We start from the raw sequence: 18780 nt of genomic DNA, 5'->3' as shown, positions 1-18780 counted from the left end.
AGACGCGTGACATCACGCGTCGGGGCGCCCGATCCCACGATCGTGATCCAGATTTGTCTCTCCAGCTTCTCACACCCTGTCTCGTCTCATAGCCAAAGCTCGCGACGAAAGACAGGCGAAGAGGGCGATCGTCTGTAGTCGAGTTATCTCTACGAGCCTAGGCGATTCAGTTCTCATGCTGAGACTCAGCGCGCTCAGTCAGCGCACCCAATCGCAACCATACACGTTGCCACTGTCGTGAAGTGACCTCCTGCCCCTGGCGCGATGCGCGTGTCGTAGCGACCCCCACCACGCACTCCTTCAAGAGTGTGCTTTGCGGCCTTGTGGCCTCTGAAATCTCTAGCCGTCCGAGCATCAACCATTGAGATGGATGCACAGAGCTCGGACGTTTTGCAGGGACTTTCCCTCACAGTTCTCTCGGAGTGGGTGTCCATTTTGGCTCTCATATTCGGCGGATGCTGCAGGTGCGCCTTCTTCTGCTAGTCGGCTATGTCTTTACATCTCACGAACGGTTGACTCCTAGTAATGCACTTACCCTCGAGCAACTGACGACCCACCATACACACTCTGGCAACTTGATCACCTTCGCGCAATTCGCCACTATTACTCTCATCTTCCTACCCCGCTTCGTGTCTTCCGCCGCACTCCCATTCCTCATGTAACTCTGCGAAACGACGAGTTCCGATCGCGCCGTATATGCTGCAGTCTCGCTGTTCGTTCACCTCCTGCTGAACAACGCGGCGTTCGCGTATGCCATCCCGATGCCTGTACACATCATCTTCCGAAGTGGGGGATTGATCGCCAGTCTGCTGCTAAACTGGCTGGTCGTGGGTCGCAGGTAAGCCGTCCAATGATCGCACTCGTATAAACAAATCCTCAGAAGAAGGTAGGTACAACGTCATACAGTTAGCCTCTGTCGCAGTCGTCTCCCTCGGAGTGATTTTGACTACCGTTTCCGCGGCTGCACCGAAGCGATCGGGTCCGGGCACCTCGATGACCGGGACAGATCCGTCATTATACGCTACCGGCGTCGGGATACTCACGCTAGCGCTCTTCCTGAGTGGCTTGCTCGGAGTGGTACAGGACAGGACGTATGCACAGTACGGGAGGAAGGAGAACCGTATGGGTGCCAAGGCTCAAAGCAGGGATGGACCCGAGGCGGACCGAAGTGTCAGGGATGGTCCCGACGTGAAGACGGAGAGGAAGCAGCCTCGGGATGTTCCCGGTCCGGGCAAGGAAGAGAAGGAGGTTCCACCGTGGCAGGAGGCGCTGTTCTACTTGCATTTCCTGTCCATGCCGCTGTTCTTCTTCGCCCGGAGAGACCTGCAGGCGCAGTTTCATGCGCTGGGCGCGGGTCCCAAGTACAGCGTTCCGCTTCCCAGTGCGGTCCGCAGTGCGTTGGCGGCCGCCTTGCCAGCTTCCGCTCATCGTGACGACGGCGAATTGTTGATCCCGGAGGCGTATGTCCCACTGGTCCTGAACACGTTGACCCAACTGTTGTGTGTGGCAGGCGTGCATCGGCTTACAGCACGCGTATCCTCGCTCACGGTCACACTTGTCTTGGTGGTTCGCAAAGCGGTGTCTCTCCTGATCAGTGTGTTGCTCTTTCGCGGGGCGGGACAAGATGTGGCAGGCGGGAGGGCCGTGCTTATGTGGGCGGGTGCAGCGCTGGTGTTTGCGGGCACGATGGGTTATTCGATAGGTTCAGGACAAGGCCAGGGGCGTTCAATGCGGACGGCGTCGGACAGGACAAAGCGGGAATGACAGACAGGTCCGGGATCGATTGCAGCAAATTGAGGTTGAGAGTGCTGCAGGGCGGAGGTGGCGTCGACTGCCTCGGATTGGGCGTTGTCCCTGGAGTACCGGTACTAGCATACATGTGCGCTGAGTCTGATTGGGTGTCGCTCGTTGGGTGCCCGTCCGACAAGCCTGACGCGAGCGGCGCATGTACACAAACCGGCTTCCTTGGCATCCGGTGGGGTGCATCCCTGTATCTACAAAATCTCGTCTACATTCCGCGAATTCACGGCCGCCACAGCACAGTACCGACTTGGTCTGGACTTGGTATCGACTGTCGGTATGCAAGAGCGGCTTCCCGCGCGCCCAGCTGACGGGGATAACATGCTGATCGTGACGAGCAGCAAGCCAAGAGGCGGCGTGCAGTGTTTAGCCAATGGAGGGCAGCCACACGGCGGCTCGGCGCGGTGGTAGCGGCGCAGCCGATCTGGCGGCAAGGAAGAGCGCGGCGGCTGCAGACGACGGCGAGCGGCGGGTGGCGGGCAGCGGAGACGGGTATGTGAGTGCCGGACACAGCACAGCGGGCGGTCGCCGGCGGGAGACGGGTCAACGACGGCGGCACGCGGTCGAGGCAGCCTCGGGGACGGCAGCGACGCGACCGACGCCGGGCGGGACAGCGAAGCGACGGTCGGTGCCGGCATGCCGAGCCTGACCGATAATCTGGCAGACGCGGTCGCGGGGGAACTGGCGATCCTATCGGGCGTTGCGGCCGATCCTTGCCTTATCCGGCAGTCAGCCGCACCGGCAGCCGCCCGAGGCTTGCCGGGTTCTGGCAGAGCGTTCTGACCGGTTCTGCTCTCAACCAACAGTGCGCCCCCCCTGCGCACGTATATATACGTGTCCGACCGACCGTCATTCTTTTAACCCCTTTCCCCCCGTCCCCCACCACCCTCTCCTGCTGTCGTCTGTCTCGCTCCAAGCGCAGTTAGTCGCCGCCGCGTCCCGCGTTCCTCCCCGCCCCTCCCTCCCGCCTGGTCATCATCATGTCGGCCAACGACGAAAAGGTCGGTGAAGTCGCCACCAAGCAGCCCGGTCCTCCCGCCGAGCAGCCTGAGAAGAGAAAGAGGGAGTACAAGGATTTCGGACATGAACAGGAAGAGGCGACTCGTACGTGTAGATTTTTTTTTGCCTGCGTACATGCGCGTTTACTCATTGGCCTGCAGATGCCAAGGTCGACATGTCTGAGATTCAGCTCCGTGCTGAGGACTTGTACGACAAGGAGAAGGTTGACCTCGAGACCATCGTCGTTGAGGACGTGTTCAAGCTCCTCCAGTGTGACGACAACGGTTTGACCGCGGATGAGGCTCACCGCCGTCTCGAGCTGTTCGGTCCCAACAGGCTCGAGTCTGAAGAGCAGAACGCTTTTCTTCAGGTATGTATTTCATTGTCGCGTGACTGTAGCACTGTTTCTCATGCGGTTTATAGTTCCTGAGTTTCATGTGGAACCCTCTCTCTTGGGTTATGGAGGCTGCCGCTCTGGTAGCTATCGCCCTCTCGAACGGCGAGGGTCAGCCTCCGGATTGGGAAGATTTCGTCGGTATCGTCCTCCTCCTGCTCATCAACTCCGGTATCGGTTTCTACGAGGAGCGCAATGCGGGTAACGCTGTCAAGGCACTCATGGATTCGCTCGCCCCCAAGGCGAAGGTCAGGCGTGACGGTCAGTGGAAGGAGATCGAGTCCGCCGATCTCGTTCCCGGTGACATGGTCTCTTTCAAAATCGGTGACATCGTTCCGGCCGACTGCCGTCTCACGGAGGCTATCAACGTCTCCATTGACCAGGCTGCGCTGACTGGCGAGTCTCTGCCTCAGAGCAAGAATGCTGGTGACCAGTGTTTCTCGTAAGTTATGCCTTCAAACTGTCATCGCTCGACGCTGACATGTGTTCCCAGTGGCTCTACCTGCAAGCAAGGTGAGGCTGAGGGCGTGGTCATCTCTACCGGTGCAAACACGTTCTTCGGTCGCGCTGCGTCGCTCGTCGGTCAGGACGACGACACCACTGGTCACTTGCAGAAGATCCTTGCCCAGATCGGGACTTTCTGTTTGGTCGCCATCGGAATCTTCGTCATTGCGGAGATCTTCTGCTTGTACGCTGGGTTCCGCTACCATTACCGTCGCGGCTTGAACAACATCCTGGTGCTCTTGATCGGCGGTATCCCCATTGCCATGCCCACCGTCTTGTCCGTGACACTCGCCGTCGGTGCCCAGCAGCTCGCGAAGTACAAGGCTATCGTCACACGTATCACGGCCATCGAAGAGCTTGCCGCCGTCACCATCCTGTGCTCCGACAAGACCGGTACGCTCACCACCAACAAGCTCACTATCGATCGCGAGACTGTCCGCACCTACGGTGCCTTCTCCGCCGAAGATGTCATCCTCCTCGCTGCCTACGCTTCGCGTACCGAGAACCAGGATGCGATCGACACTTGCGTCGTTGGAGCCCTCGGCGAGACCTCTCGCGCCCGTGTTGGTATCAAGCTGCTCGACTTCAAGCCTTTCAACCCCGTCGACAAGCGCACGGAGATCACCTACCGGGAGGAGAGCTCTGGCAAGCTCAAGCGTGTCACCAAGGGCATGACCGGAATCATCATCGAGCTTTGCACGCGCAACAAGACCGAGGAACAGGAGAACAAACTCGAGGCCGACGTCGAGGAGTTCGCCGCGCGTGGTCTGCGCGCCCTCGCGGTTGCCTACGAGGAGGTTGAGGGCAACAACTTCGAGGCTGAGGGCAATGGTTTCGAGCTCATTGGCCTTCTCCCCATCTTCGACCCTCCCCGCTCGGACACCAAGCAGACCATCGACGACGCGCAGGCTCTCGGTGTCAAGGTCAAGATGGTCACCGGTGATCAGCTCGCTATCGCGAAGGAGACGGGTCGTCGTCTTGGTCTCGGCGACCACATGTACCCCGCTAAGGTGCTCAAGGACGGTCCCGAGGCTGGCGGCAAGCATGCTTCTCTCGACGAGATGATCCTGACGCCGATGGGTTCGCTGGTGTCTTCCCCGAGCACAAGTACGAGATTGTCAAGCGTCTTCAGGGCCTCGGTCACTTGGTCGCGATGACTGGTGACGGTGCAAACGACGCTCCCGCTCTATCCCGTGCTAACGTCGGTATCGCTGTCGAGGGTGCCACCGACGCCGCTCGCGGCGCTGCCGACATCGTCCTGACGGAGCCCGGTCTTTCCACCATCGTCCACGCCATCCGCGGTTCGCGTATCATTTTCCAGCGTATGCGCAACTACTCGATCTACGCTTGCGCTGTCACCATCCGTATTGTCGTCTGCTTCGCCATCCTGGCCTTCGCGTTCAAGTTCGACTTCCCGCCGTTCATGGTTCTGATCATTGCCCTCCTCAACGATGGTACCATCATGACCCTGTCGGTCGACCGTGTCCTGCCCTCGAGCACGCCTGACAGCTGGGACTTGGCCGAGATCTTCTCGTACGCCGTGGCCTACGGCTTGTACCTCACCTGTCTACGTACGTCCTCGCTATTGTACGCGCTTATCGTATACTGACATCCCTTCAACTACAGCATCGCACTTGTTGCCATTTGCATCAAGACGACGTTCTTCTACGACAAGTTCGGTGTTCTGTTCGAGGGTGGTGCTACGATTGCGTCGAACCATAACGATCGTATCCTGCACTCGGTGGTCTACCTCCAGGTTGCCATCATCTCGCAGGCGCTCATCTTCGTCACTCGGTCGCACAGCTTCTTCTTCATGGAGCGTCCCTCGGCAGCTTTGTTCTGCGCGTTCTGCATTGCGCAGCTCGTGTCGACGATCATCGCGGTGTACGCCGACTGGGGCTTCACTGATATCCATGGTATCTCTGGTGGCTGGGTTGGCATCGTCTGGATCTGGGTAAGTCTAGTCACATCTATTGCCGTCGACGTTCGCTCATTTTTTTAAAGGACATCGTTTGGTTCGTCCCTCTGGACTGGATCAAGTTCGCGATGAAGGCGACGATCATCAAGTCTCTGCGCCAGCGTCGCGAGGCTGAGCTGGCCGCGAGCGGCGGCGAGACTAACATCAGCATCTCGCGCACTCGCTCTCGTGCCGCCTCGGTCAACGAGTCCCTCTACTCCAACCGCGTGTCGTTCATCAAGCGTGCGGCGCGCCGCGTCGGCCTTGGCCAGAAGATCTCTGTCAAGCCGGAGGAGCTCCAGCGCTTTAGCAGTATCCAAGCTCAGCGTGCGGGTGCGACGCTCGCCCGCAATCCGTCGCGCGTCGCTGCATAGAGTGGCTGAGGTGTTCCTTCTCTTCTCCGCCTCCGCCCCCTTTACATTTATCACGATCTAATGTAGTAACTCGCATCGTCTCGTTACCCTCATAGACAGACGCTCTCTTAGCATGGGCTGATGGCTGCACATATTACATATTGCCGTCTCTTTGCCAGGACATCGCACGATCTCTTTGCATCCAGATTCACACACATATACCGGTAAAGTACAAACCAGAGTAAAATAAAGACATTCATCATCCATGCCTGAAATCGTATGTGAGGTCGTTTTCAACGTAGTGTGTCTAAGTTTGACCATGAGAGCGATGGCGATTTCTCTTCGCGTCTTCGGAGTGACTCTTGAAGCGAAGACATCCTTGCGCGCGCATCGTTTCAGTGGTCTTGTACCAAGCCGTTGTTGTGGAACAACTGTCTTCGGGCAGTCCGCAAGAGATAAGTAACAGATAGATGACGGCTGTGACCTCGACATTGACAAGTACACCAAGTGCAGCAACGGCGACAATGAATCATTACAATAGCAAACAGTATACAGCCTTCAGCACTCAGGAATAAGTATAGACGGAACAGTGCAACGTTACACCTCCTGCCCGGTGGCGATGTTCCAAGTTTTCTTGAACAAATCCACGGCCGGATCAGAAGGGCCGACTTTTGTCATGGACGCCTCTTCCAGCGACTGTGTATAGTTGCGTAGATAGGGCGAGTACTATACCAGAAGATGTCAGCTGGAGTCAACAAGGTCGTCAGGATGGCTGCGACTTACCGCTCTGCAGAAGTGACGGAACCAGCACCAAGTCTCCCAGGTCTCCCATTGCACTTCATTCCAGTTGACGCGGTTGTGCCATGATTTTTCTGTGATGACTTCCGCTGCTGTGGGATTGGCATGGTCTCCGGCGACCAGGTAGCCAACGAAGCCATCCAGGGTACGCGACAGAGCCGCTTTCTGTTCCCGCGTCAGCGTAGCGAATGCCTTGAGAGCGGTGGTCTGTGCAGGCGACTCTGCGACGTGCAAGACGTCTACGCTGACATGAGTATGTGCATGAAGCAAAAATGTGCGCTAAGCTTACCGGGCTTCGCCTCGGCGTCGACCTCCATGTCACCGCCTTCTGTGGCTATCGCTCTTGCTACGTTTCATCAGCCTCCTTCCTCAACGCCGTGACCTTTTGCGCGCAATAGCGACTCGACCATTGCCTTGTCCAGCGCACCCTTGAGCACGCCCCACTGGAACGCGTCGAAAGACGACTTGCCGACGGCACCAGTCAGCGCCCCACCATACGCAAACGTCCAAGTGACCACATCCGTCGGATCGACAATTTGGTACTGCATCAGTTGTCAAAGACGATCACAATCATGTTTCTGACGCGCTTCCAGTAGTTCGCGACGGCGCTCAGGATGTCCATACGCGCTTCCGTGTTCGAGCTGCCGGTCGCACCCGCACCTCCGCCAGATGCAATATTACGGAGGAGCGGGAGGTACCGCTCGATGGCGTTGAGGAAATGGGAGAACGAGCGGTTGCCAATGTGCAGCAACGACTGCACGGCGATAGAACGGACGACGGAGCTAACGTTCACGTCGCCCTCCGCCGTCTCGGAGATGCTGTTCTTGAGAGGGTCGAGGTGTGAGACGACATCTTCTGCCTTCGTGCGGCCACGCAAGAGGGTCAGAAGGGACTGCGCTGCATCGTGATACGGTTTTGCTGCATACAAGCAGTGAGCAGACGGACGACGAATGCAACGACTTTTCGACTTACAGGGGTCGTCATAGTCGTAGTCAGGACCAGGTGATTCCTCTGGCATGCATGGGTTTCCGGGTTTTGCATCGCTTCGGGTAGGTCTTAAGAATCCTGTCGTAGTACGAGAGCCGAATCTCATACTCGAGTGCCTTCCTCACGAAGCGTCGTTTAGGATGCCTCAGAGAAAGGGCGATGTCCGGTACCCTGGTCGTGCAGACCATCAGCATTCGCTCTGACGGTGGCAATGGGAGGCTCACCATTCCTTCCAACCCAGCGAACCGAAGTTGCTCATGTGGACCGAGAACCAATCAGCAAACCGATGCGCGACTTCGACGTCTAGGCCGTCCGACAGGAGTGTGTAGAGCTTCCGTATTGACTTGCCAACAGCCGGACCAACGTTTGAGGCGACAGCTTACAATCTCCGTGATGAGAGCGATGTAGTAAACCGGCTTGTACGTCGACTCGGGCAAAAGGAAGACCGAACCCAGCGTGATCTGGACAACAATTATCGCTGGAATTGTGGACGTAGGGAAGACGCACCTCGATGATTGTGTTCTCGAGTTGCCAGTTCTTCTCAGTCACTGGCTCTTGCTCTGGTGCACCAGGTCTGGGCTTGAAAGTTCCGTGAAGGGTCCACTTGGGGTACTCCAAAAGCAGCCGGGCACACTCCTTGCGGTTGACCTCGAAGACGTCCAGGATGTCCAGTATGGCTGCCCGGATAGCATAACCGCTCGGTGTCGTAGGGTCAGGTGTAACCTGTTTATCAGATATCAGTGGATGGAAACTGGATAGGCGAAGACGACATACGTCGTTGTCGAACAACCGTACAAAATAGGCCGGCCACTCCTCCTTCTTGACCTGCGCATCTTCACCGGCTTCAGTTGTCAAACCATCCAGCTCAATGACCTCAGGGGCCACCAAAACGGATGGCAGCTCGAACGGCGCCGGAGTAAATTCGGGGAAGTCCACATATGGCTGTACAAAACTGTTAGCGGTCTCTGCGAAATTTCCCTCCCTCAACGCGCTGAGGGCGGCGAGAGCCGAATCGAGGAGCTGACAAGCGGTTAGATTCTACCACGCCCGACGATCAGTACACATACCTCGTCTGTGTGCTCGACTATTGGGGACTGCTCATGCAGCCTCACGATGGGTTGTACCAGTGTTTTCGAGCCGGTCACGGAATCTGAATAGTCGCGAATGGCAGCAATGATTTCTGTCGCGTCTGCGCCAGACTTCGACACGATCGGGCCAGCCTATACGAGCATGTCAATATATGCGCCACTGGTATGTACTCCACGGATACGCACGATCATGAGCCCCTCCGCCGCGCACAAAGCTGCTTTCATGGCTCGCCCATGAGACACTCCGAACTCTTGCAACACCGCGGTGAAGGACCGGAGTAACTCGAACATGTTGTGATGAAACGAGGCCTGCCATTGTGCAGTGCGCGAAGAATTGAATCTGCGAGATTTGAGACTCTTTCATGCATGGTCTCCGAAGACACGTACGCATAACCTGATTTCGCGCCAGGCTAGCTTGTCCAAGAAGGCTTGGAACCCTTCCAGAATCCTCCAGGACTGTTTGCCCAGCGGCGGTGATGCTTCAGCTGGAGGGTTCTCTTCAGCATCTTCTGGCTGGTCATGAAGTAGGCGGAGCAAGGCAGCATAATACGGGATCTTGAACGGTTGTTCGGTGACACTGGGAAACGAGGTCAGTGCGAATGAACCTTGTAGATACGCGCGAGACGTACCCTATCCGAAACCCCTCTGAGATGGCAGGTATAGCAGGCCCGCCTGCGGCTGTAGCAGCATCATTTGCAGCACGTATATCGCTCGCAAGCCGTGGTAGTTCTTGGACAGGATCCTATCGCACGAAGATGTTCGGAGACTCGTTCCCAGTGAAAATTATAGCTGGATTCGTCGCACTCACCACCTCGCCGAGGTTGATGATACTCTTCCTCAGTTTTTGCTCTGGGGTGTCAAAAGTCTCGCGCCGACCATGACTGTCGTAGTCGTCTGCACCTGAGAACGTGTGCAAGTTGAAGTTGAAATGGGCCACTCAGGTGTAGTCCTGCTATTCTCACCTCGATGTTGCTTTCTGCGATGTCCTCCTCCGTGATGGTAGCTCATGTTTAGCTTTCACCAACTTCGTTTACTGACAAAAACTAGGCCTGTCCCGCTCAGTGACGCTGCCGTCGACGACCTACTTACCACAGAGGCAGGCGCCCGGAAGGAACGGCTATGATCTTTGAAGCGTTTCCCACGATAGCCTCCATTTACTCATTTACTCGTAAGTAATTGTCTGGTGCCTCCCGTCTGTACATTATGTACCTACTTGCATACAGTTTTTCCTTCGTCCGAAACTGTGCCATTTTTAAAATTGAAAGCGATGGTTAAGTGAGATCAGAAGCGGTTGAGAAAGGATCCTACAAATGAGACGAGCCGGCCGGTCTGTTGAGCTCTCGGGCCGTCTGGTTGGGCCCGGGCAAACGCCGGCGACCTGTTCAGAGCGTCGACCACCTCGTCCGCTGTCCGCTGCAGTAGTGCCCGCTTTGCAGTGCGCTGCTCTCTAATCGGAGCTTCAGGTAGACCTGGTATGTGTGTTGTCGGTGACCGTGATGTAGTTGCTCACAGCGGGACCGCAGTAATGCGAGGCACATGCTATGTAATTGGTCGACATCATCGGCCAATGCTTTCCTGCACACCGTCGCCCACCGTCACCCTGCAATACACTCACGACAGCTCGGACTGTGCACAGCAAGCTTCAGACGAAGTGCACTTTGTAGGCCGCATTTTGGCAACAAGGCCGCTTCCTTCTTCACGACCACTTTCACCAGCGGAGCAACTGCTCTCGCTCACCGGCCAGCACCGCATGGACCCGCCAATGCAGTCGATCAGCCTCCACCCGAGGAGACGCAGCCTCGCCTCTTCCTACAGGCGTTGACGGCAGGTCAGATCTCTCGTGCTTCAGCGCAAGCTGTCCGACTCTCCATGGAGAACCGCAAGTACGGAGACGCTCTCTACCTCATCAACTCCCTGCTGGAGTCCCACAACCCCGAATCAGTACGAAACAAACTTATCAATTCCAAGTCCAGCTCTCCTGCATCACCAGCACCGCCCATAGATTTCGGGCAACCCGTCTCTCCCCGTCTATCCGCTCATGTTTTCCTCCATGGTCTCGTCCGCGCCGGTCTCGGGAAAAGGGCCTCTTCATACGCTCAAATCCTGCAGGACTGTGGTATCCACATCCGGCCTGCGACTTTCAATTCTATCATCCACTCCCTTACCCAAACACCGTCCAAGCCCCTCGGTATTCTTCTGGCCGGCGCGGCGATGCGTGGTCTGCGCAAAAAGGCCCCCGACGGCGAAAACGTCTTCAAAATCCACAGCAGCGATGTTTCTGATACGTGCACGAGAGCCGCCGTCAAACTCATGCTGCACGCTCGGATGTGGGGTCAGCGTCGACAGGAGTATAACACGGCTACGAACAGTTGATCAAACATCTCGTCATGCATGGCGAGATCATCATGGGGACCCTGTTGGTCGTGCTGTTCTTCAAGTCCTTGGAGGTCCAGAAAGCGCGTGATGCTTCTGCGGAGCAGGCAGCCGTCGATGCGAATTCTACGCCGTTGTGTCCGGATGGATGCTCCCCATTCGTACCTATACAACGAGACTACTCATTCCGGTTGTCGCGCACCGCAGTGGACACTATGAACAGTGTTCTTCGGGAGATAGACAAGGCTGTAGAAGCGCCGCCGCCCGCTGAAGCGGACGGCGACGATCGCTTAGCCCCAGCCCTCCAAGCCCTGGCGAACCTAGCCATGCTGCTAGACACAGGCCAGCTACCGACAGACAGGATCTCCACTCTGGTACACTCTCTCTACTCCTGTCCGAAGACGGATCACCACGTCTGGATCCTGGACCGCTCTAACAAGCCAGTCCGTGTCAAGGCGTATCAGTACTTCCACAGCGTGCTTATGCGTCTGATACACTCCCTCACGAAGCCCGAGCCGCTGGACCGTCCTCCTCGCCTTGACATCGGATCCTACAATGCTCTCCTGTTCTACGCCTTACGACATCGACTCTCGCCTGCGCTCGCTGCCAGCATTCTGGACCATATGTGCTGCAAGCGAAAGCCACCGATACAGCCTACCATCGTCACGTACAACACGCTGATCCGTGCTGGTACCCTCACGCGAAGACAGGACATAACGGACCTTGCTCTGCGCGCCCTTCGAGAGCGCTGCGAGTGGTCCGCTCCTGCGAGTGAGGTGGAGAGTACTGCTCCGAACATGGCTGGTACCAAGGGTCAGGATGTTTGGCTGCATAACTCGCATCCAGAAGCGTTCCAATCGTCTTGGAAGGAAGCTCTGCCGTCTCGTCCGTCTGTCCCTTGGCCAGGATTGCTAGGACGGGATGCCAAAGGCCGCTCAACCACCGCTATGAACGTTGGCCGTTCAAGTGTCTCGCAATGCAGCGCCGTGGACCCCCCGACTGTTCCCGCATATCGGCAACAGTCGAGCTCACTTCGCCGTGATAGAAGCAGTCCGGCTCCTCCACCCGGCGCACGACAGTCGAGAGTACTCCAGCGGCTAGACGAAGAAGATTGGGAAGTCCCAGAGGCTTTCGTCAATGCGCCCGTCGATGTCCCTGTCAACGCACGCACGCTTGCTGAGTACGTTACCCACGTCACTGCGACCGGGAAGCCCGGTGTCATCGCAAATGTCCTTTTCCGCATGATGCCCGAGCTAGCTATCGTGGACCATCCTACTTGGGGGAGAACGGACGATAGCCGACGGCGAAGCCCACTGCCTCCGAGACTGAGGAAGCGGTATCTGAGGCGGGCAGTTCGCCACGGGCCGCACGTATACTCCGCACTTCTCAATGCGCTGGCGAAGGCGAAGAAGACGGGTGCCGCTGAGAGGGTGTGGCTGCTGGCCAAGCAGGCGGAGCAGGCCAGTTGGGTGCCTAATTTTGTTCCGGACGTGGAGCCTTGGTGTCTTCCTGTGCATGCGTACACCTCGATGATGCGCTGCTACGCTCAGGAGGCAAACAGAGCCATCTCTCGTGGCCGACGTGAACAAGCCTCGTCGGACCAGGCTCTCAGGCAGGGTGACGACAAGTGGGTGCCACTGTTCAGAGGCGTCATTCCTGGATGGGCGGCGTTCGTGACCACCATGCAGAAGCTCCACTTGCCGAAGTACTCGCAGAGGCGCAGACGTCTACGGAGCGTCGCTGGGCTCCTGCATCGGTGCATGGTCTCTGCTGGACTGTCGCTCTATCGGTCACTACTGGCATGGCGAAGACGCGGAAGCCTCGTCGGGAGTGGAAGGGACATTTCCCTACCCCCGATGAGCGGTTCTTCATCGAGGCACTCGACCTCTTCGGCCGGCAGTTCAACACGGCCCCGCGACCCGGGCGTACGACTCCGCGTTTCTGGCGCAGCTATCTGCGCTCGGCGTGGCACCGGCACCAGCGTGAAGGCGTAAAGGGGCAAGGCTGGACATCCGCCCTCCAGGAGGTAGTGCGCGACATCGTTAAGGCAGGCCTGCCGGTGCCGCCTGGCTTCCGTGCCAATTTCATCGGACACTGGGACAAGATCATTGACTCAACGGCATCTGTAACACCCGCCAGAATTGTGGCACTTATACATCTTCAGCGCAGCGCACACGGTTCCGTCCTCATGCCTTCGTCACTATCAAAACCCGTGGATTGCCTCTTCGTCGTCGCCGTCGGACTAAGTTGCACCGTCGTCTGAATGCAGCTAATAAGTAGATGTACTGTTTCTAATGTAATATGTAGGGCAAATGTGATGGGCATGAGTACATGTATATCATGAAGCTGAAGATGATGGTTGCTCCGGCTTCTGGTACTTCGTCTGTCTCATCAACTCCTTCTGCCGCCGCTCCGATTTCTTCTTCGCTTTTTCCTTCATCTGTGCCTTGAGACTTTCCGCGGTGTCGGCCGCGGCTCCAGGCTCGTTGTGACCTTGGAAGGATATGATGAGAGTCGTCTTCGTCGTAGTGCGCGGCTTCCATTCCGCGCCTGCGTCCTCTAGCAGCTTCACCGTCTCCGCAGCCTGAGCCTCCACTTGCTCTGGTGTGGGTTTAGGCTGCCCACTCTTGGACATATACACCAGGTCCACTCTGTTCCCCGCCTCCAGCTCCTCCCTGACCTTCGCCAGTTTGTGCGCAAGGTCTCCTGGGGAGATGGCCCAGGTCATCTGCACCTCCTTCTGCTCTCGCCTCACCTTCCTCCTCTCCGCCCGTGCACGCATCTTGAGGTAGACATCCCTTGACTTGATTATCTTTACAACGGGATCGGGATTGAGGGCGACGAGCTCGACGTAATTCTCCTTCCGCTTGAGGTTTTGGAGGATGTCCGAGAGGGCGACCCATTCGTCGCTCAGACGGCCGGTCTCCTCGTGCACCACCCTGACGACGCGGAAAGGAATCCTCTCATTCCGTGAATGAAGGGGTGACGACTGCTTGTTCTTGTCGCTCTGTGCAGGTGTGTGTGCAAGCCGGGATGTCGAGGCGATGGGTCTGGCGCGGAAGGGGTGGACTACGTTTTGGCGCGACAACCCGCGTGTGGCAAGTCGTAAGATGCTCAAGCTCATTGGCACTAGCGATGCAGAGAAACAGGTCAGTATGGTTCACTGCAACATACATGGACAACGTACTGCAGCCCCGGTCAGCACCGTCGAGGAGATGTTTGCGTGCTTACGAGTTCACGTTACGCTTGATTCCTACATTTGGAAGTCAACGCCTGCGTCTATTCGTCCGATCTCAGATCCTGCTCTCGGGGAGACTCCCGCCTTGCTCCCGCCTCGACGATTCCTCGACGACCAGCCGCAAATCATCTGTTCCTGATTTGTACTACATAGATGTAAATCCAGATGGAAATATGCTGCGCAAATTGATATCATGGGTCAATCCGCCGGTTGCAAATCGTTGTGGCAGCTTTTAGAGTGCATTGCACACCGATGACAAGCTCCCATTGTGACTGGTGAGTAGACCTTATGTATCTGTACTGTCTTTGAATGGCCCGCAAGAATATGAGGCACAGCCGTTCATTTCAAGCGTACACAAATGGGGTTTCAATATCTCAAGAGCCGTAAATTCCTCGCATTTAAACTCGCAGTGTCCTCCGATACCTCATAGTCGGTGATCCAACGTACTTCCTGAGACAGAACTGTTTAACATGACGACATCCACAGGCAACCTAAGTGCACGGCTAACCACGCTTTGCCTCCAGTCCCATCGACTGAGCTATGAAGCCGAGGCGGTCCGCGCTTCCTTGATCCTGCGACCGTTCAGACTACCGACAGGACGATGGGGTTAAATCAACTCACCTCTTGTCGGTAGACTTGCCGGCACCGTGTCCCGCCTTCGTATCTATGCGTATGAGCAGAGGATGCGCGTTGTTCGGCAGCGTATGCTGCAACGTTGCCGCGTGCTTGAATGAATGCAATGGCACCACTCGGTCGTCGTCTGTTATCGTCTGGTAAGCGAGATAGGCAACAGCATGAAGTAAAACGTACGGTCGGCAGTGTGCAGCACTGTTGGCGGAAGCACCTTGTCCTTCGGAACGTTGTGCAGAGGAGATAGCGGATAAATGAAGTCGAAGTCGTGTGGGTCATGGGGATCGCCGTAGTCGGAAGTCCAGGCGCGGCCTACGGGGTGAACAATGAGGGAAATGCGATACTCGACTCGTGTCGCGACTAACCGATGGTGAAGTCGGCAAACTGACACCGACGGCGTTGAGGCATTAATAATCGGGTATCATATCCGGAATTGGGTTGCAACTTACCTTCAGGAGGTCAAGTACACCCACTTCGGCAACGGCAGCACCCAAGAGCCCTTCGGGTGCGCGGTTCACGCAAGCGGCCACGAGGAGACCTACAAGAAATGAATACATGCCACCCTCACTCACCCAGGAGGGACACACCTCCATTTGATCCACCGTTGATCGCAATCTTGCCTCGTGCGGCGTACTTGTTCTCGACCAGGTATTCCCTTCAATACTAGGTCAGACAGTTTAATATAGACATATGCTTGTACTCACGAGGCTGCGATGAAGTCGTCGAAACAGTTGTGCTAGAGCAGACGCATTTAACATCCATGAGGGCATAACGAATTTTGACAGTCACCGACCTTGCGTTCCCTTGTGCCAGCCAGGTGCCAGTCCTCGCCGAACTCACTGCCACCTCGTATATTAGGCACCGCCAGGACAACCCCGTACTTCTGCATGAAGGTCAAGATGGATGAGCTCCAGAAGGTGAGACGGCAATGGCAAAGCCGCCGTAGCCTGGAATTCATACGCTATTACGCTGGACAACCACACTTACTACTGCCTTGCTCACCGTATTGGAAAGCAGGTGCTGTCCCGTCGAACTTGTGTCCTTGTGCCTGACAACAAACATGGGACCTTTGTACCGTCTTTGCTCTTATACCAACCTAGTAGTAGATCAGTCGACAAAGTTAAGGAGACATTCGCTGGGCTACAAACCTGCTTCGCCTCGAAGTCGTCAGAGTTCAGGCCGGTGACGATGGTCTTCCTGTACTCGCTCCAGCGCTTCGCCTCGTCCTTCTCAGTGAAGTCGTACTTCGCGACGATCCCGGGGTTCGTGAAGCCAATCAGCTGGGCGAAGAACCACGAATGCTGGCGCTTGGCCGGACCCGCGCGGCCCCGACGAGGTCTGCGCCGACTCGGGAAAGCCGCTTGCCCGACATGTCGTACACGTAGATCTCGTCTACGACCTGTATGATCCATTATATTTAGCATGACATGAATGAAGACAGGTAGGGCACACACGTTGCGCTTGTATGAGACGAAAAATAGTCATGGTTCACCGCGCGGACGTCCTCGAGGTGTGCGTCCTTGTCCTCGGGGATGACGTCGCGGAAGACTCGCTTCTCTGGAGGGTCAGCGAGATCCACGGAGACGAGCTTATACTGAGGTGCATCCTTGTTCGTAATAAGATAGAACTTCGTGCCGTCGTTTGCGATGCTGATTTGAGACATCAGCAAGTGCTCCGGATCTTCTGAACGACACAATGTCCCGGGAAAGACATACTAGTTGAACTCCGCATCGAAGTCGTCGACGAGCTTGTCCCAATTGATGTTTTGGTCAATGGTGTTCTTCTCGAGGTCCGCTATCCACATGAGGTTTTTCTGAAGAGCCACGTATGAGTTGTCAGAAAGGAGGCAGAGGCACTCGAAGGAAGTTCTGCATACCCTCGCAGTGTCCCGGCTGACGGAGAGGATCAAGTAACGTCCGTCCACCTCTGAGACTTCTACATGCCACATCCATTCCGGATGCGCGTCATCCTTGACCACAAGAATGTCCTCCGCTACAAGATGATAGAGTGCATGAGCACTGAGGTAAACACAGAGTAGTACTGGTGTTGTAGCAGGTGGGACCACCTACCTTGAGCGGTGCCGATACGGTGGTAATACAGCATTGCGTTCTTGTCCATGTCCGTTTCCGTGCCGGCCTTGTCCTCATCTGCAGATCCATGGGATTCTCTCGTGGGGAAACGCTAAACGATGTCACGTATCAACGTTCGCGCTCTCCACTCCTTGATGCACAGTCGATATGTCGCTGAACAGACGCCATCATAAACACTATGCACTAACCTGGTAGAAGAATCCTTTCGAGTCCGCTGTCCACGTGATGGCTGAGAACTTGACGAAACGAATTTCATCTGGCAGCGCGCCCTCGGTATGCACAGGGTGCACGTCCGAACCCTCCTTCGATGCGAAGGGCGCAGACGTCGGTCGGACGTATATCGTGAAGAAGTCACTTCCCTGTTAGATTGCGTGAGCTGTAGCAGCTGTGGCAAAGTGACCACATGGTTACTCACGGAACGTGAAATACCATATGCCCAAAGCTCTCCTGAGCGAGAGAAAGCAGTACCGGCTATTGCCGCCGACCCATCTGTGGTTAGAAGATTCGGCTATCGGGTCCCACAGAACGTACTTAGATCAATAATCCGGAGATATTAGCACACGACACGCTATCAGGTACTCACGTCGAAGAATACTTCTCCGCCTGGACCTATGTCTTTATTAAAGTCTGGAAGGGTCTCATCCTTGGAGCGGAAGATCACTGAGCAGAAATGCCGCATCAGTGCTCCGCGATAGCCAATGAGATACTACGCACCGTGCTGGCCCTGCAGGCCAGAATTGTAGGACCAGTACCAACGGTTGTCATATTTCAGGCTGGGAGAGGAGAACTAAGGCGACAATTCAGTGTATGAATGTCGACCACCAACCCTCGGCAGTGCATACCTTGGCGAACTTTTCATTTTGCCTGATCTCGTCTTCAAGGTTTTGTCGCTCTGGGTTCTGATCCAAGTATGCTCGCGTGAACGCTTCTTGGGCGTTCACCCACTGCTCAGTCTCCTCGGAGTGTTGCTCAAGCCACTGATAGGGGTCGGGGACGCGGACTTCGCCCTTGGAGTCGCTCTTGTACACATCAATGTGGTCCGAGCGACGAGACTGGGGGTAGCGGTTGGGGGTCCATGGGGTGAGTGGTGGCATGGCTCGGACGGACGTGGTGTGTAAATTGGCTCGCAAGGCGCGTCTTAAGAACCCGAGAGCGGTCGGAGCATGTAAGAGAGCACCACGCATAGCATGTGCTGTCTATCGACTCTATCTGGGCGTGAATCAACATCGATTTCTCCGAGGGACAGGACCAGGTATAATCTCCACCTGAATCCCAACTTGGCAGACCCAGATCAGCGGCGTGACTCGATATTCATACGCGCCGATATACGCTACAAGACATGATGTTGTTGTGATTCGGGTGAATACAGACGTGCTGCTCGCATCATGGAAGACATGACACACCTCGTCAACGTTGTTGGCCGACACACTTTCTGGACGCGACTCCGTACGCGAGTCAGTGTGTTTCGCTGACAGCTGGCGCGGAACAGGAACTGGCCTGCCCCGGTTCGCGCGAAGGGCCGTCCACTCAGAGAGCGCATCTTATCTTATCTATTGCCTCTTTTGGCGA

The 18780-nt window shown here is 56.3% G+C and overlaps 6 protein-coding genes across 6 annotated transcripts; 3 read left to right on the top strand and 3 right to left on the bottom strand.

Annotated features, from left to right (window-relative positions):
* Positions 1–378: 378 nt before the first annotated feature.
* B0H18DRAFT_845801 (UAA transporter) lies at positions 379–1701 on the top strand (the record flags this gene model as incomplete). Its single annotated transcript, XM_048039551.1, has 5 exons — positions 379–464; positions 524–658; positions 680–838; positions 891–1120; positions 1241–1701. Coding segments are annotated over 5 exons (1071 nt in total), but the record flags the coding sequence as incomplete, so codon positions are not given.
* Positions 1702–2303: 602 nt separating this feature from the next.
* B0H18DRAFT_1091295 (plasma-membrane proton-e) lies at positions 2304–6324 on the top strand. Its single transcript, XM_048032290.1, has 7 exons — positions 2304–2904; positions 2961–3169; positions 3223–3635; positions 3687–4720; positions 4759–5251; positions 5324–5651; positions 5702–6324. The coding sequence occupies exons 1-7, from the start codon at positions 2781–2783 to the stop codon at positions 6026–6028; spliced, it is 2928 nt and encodes a 975-aa protein (XP_047901509.1). The 5' UTR covers positions 2304–2780; the 3' UTR covers positions 6029–6324.
* A 248-nt stretch (positions 6325–6572) lies between these two features.
* On the bottom strand, positions 6573–10122 carry B0H18DRAFT_968361 (armadillo-type protein). The gene is made up of 18 exons (XM_048043491.1): positions 10094–10122; positions 9843–10037; positions 9689–9780; positions 9510–9622; positions 9268–9457; positions 9067–9237; positions 8860–9012; positions 8567–8812; positions 8300–8515; positions 8176–8253; positions 8017–8135; positions 7883–7963; positions 7778–7848; positions 7368–7723; positions 7233–7347; positions 7095–7151; positions 6791–7044; positions 6573–6733 (listed from the first exon to the last, which is right to left on the bottom strand). The coding sequence occupies exons 2-18, from the start codon at positions 9886–9888 to the stop codon at positions 6605–6607; spliced, it is 2487 nt and encodes an 828-aa protein (XP_047901508.1). The 5' UTR covers positions 9889–10037; positions 10094–10122; the 3' UTR covers positions 6573–6604.
* An 862-nt stretch (positions 10123–10984) lies between these two features.
* On the top strand, positions 10985–13419 carry B0H18DRAFT_23406 (uncharacterized protein). The gene has a single exon (XM_048037230.1). The coding sequence runs from the start codon at positions 11268–11270 to the stop codon at positions 13245–13247; it is 1980 nt and encodes a 659-aa protein (XP_047901507.1). The 5' UTR covers positions 10985–11267; the 3' UTR covers positions 13248–13419.
* Positions 13420–14504, bottom strand: B0H18DRAFT_23405 (uncharacterized protein). Its single transcript, XM_048037229.1, has 2 exons — positions 14441–14504; positions 13420–14382 (listed from the first exon to the last, which is right to left on the bottom strand). Coding segments are annotated over exons 1-2 (792 nt in total). The 5' UTR covers positions 14442–14504; the 3' UTR covers positions 13420–13591.
* A 265-nt stretch (positions 14505–14769) lies between these two features.
* On the bottom strand, positions 14770–18696 carry B0H18DRAFT_968351 (prolyl oligopeptidase). The gene is given in 23 exon segments (XM_048043490.1): positions 14770–15063; positions 15109–15251; positions 15302–15433; positions 15487–15505; positions 15571–15659; positions 15709–15776; positions 15826–15857; positions 15915–16029; positions 16090–16169; positions 16189–16217; positions 16266–16401; positions 16440–16520; positions 16576–16581; positions 16614–16770; positions 16837–16934; positions 16998–17113; positions 17191–17302; positions 17400–17570; positions 17627–17719; positions 17795–17871; positions 17926–17998; positions 18054–18541; positions 18615–18696. The coding sequence occupies 21 exon segments, from the start codon at positions 18393–18395 to the stop codon at positions 15109–15111; spliced, it is 2169 nt and encodes a 722-aa protein (XP_047901505.1). The 5' UTR covers positions 18396–18541; positions 18615–18696; the 3' UTR covers positions 14770–15063.
* Positions 18697–18780: the final 84 nt, after the last annotated feature.

The sequence above is a fragment of the Fomitopsis serialis genome, assembly GCF_022376445.1.
Source record: "Fomitopsis serialis strain Sig1Antser10 chromosome Unknown B0H18scaffold_1, whole genome shotgun sequence".
Classification (NCBI taxonomy): Eukaryota; Fungi; Basidiomycota; class Agaricomycetes; order Polyporales; family Fomitopsidaceae; genus Fomitopsis; species Fomitopsis serialis.
This window is presented reverse-complemented; position numbering and strand designations above follow the sequence as displayed.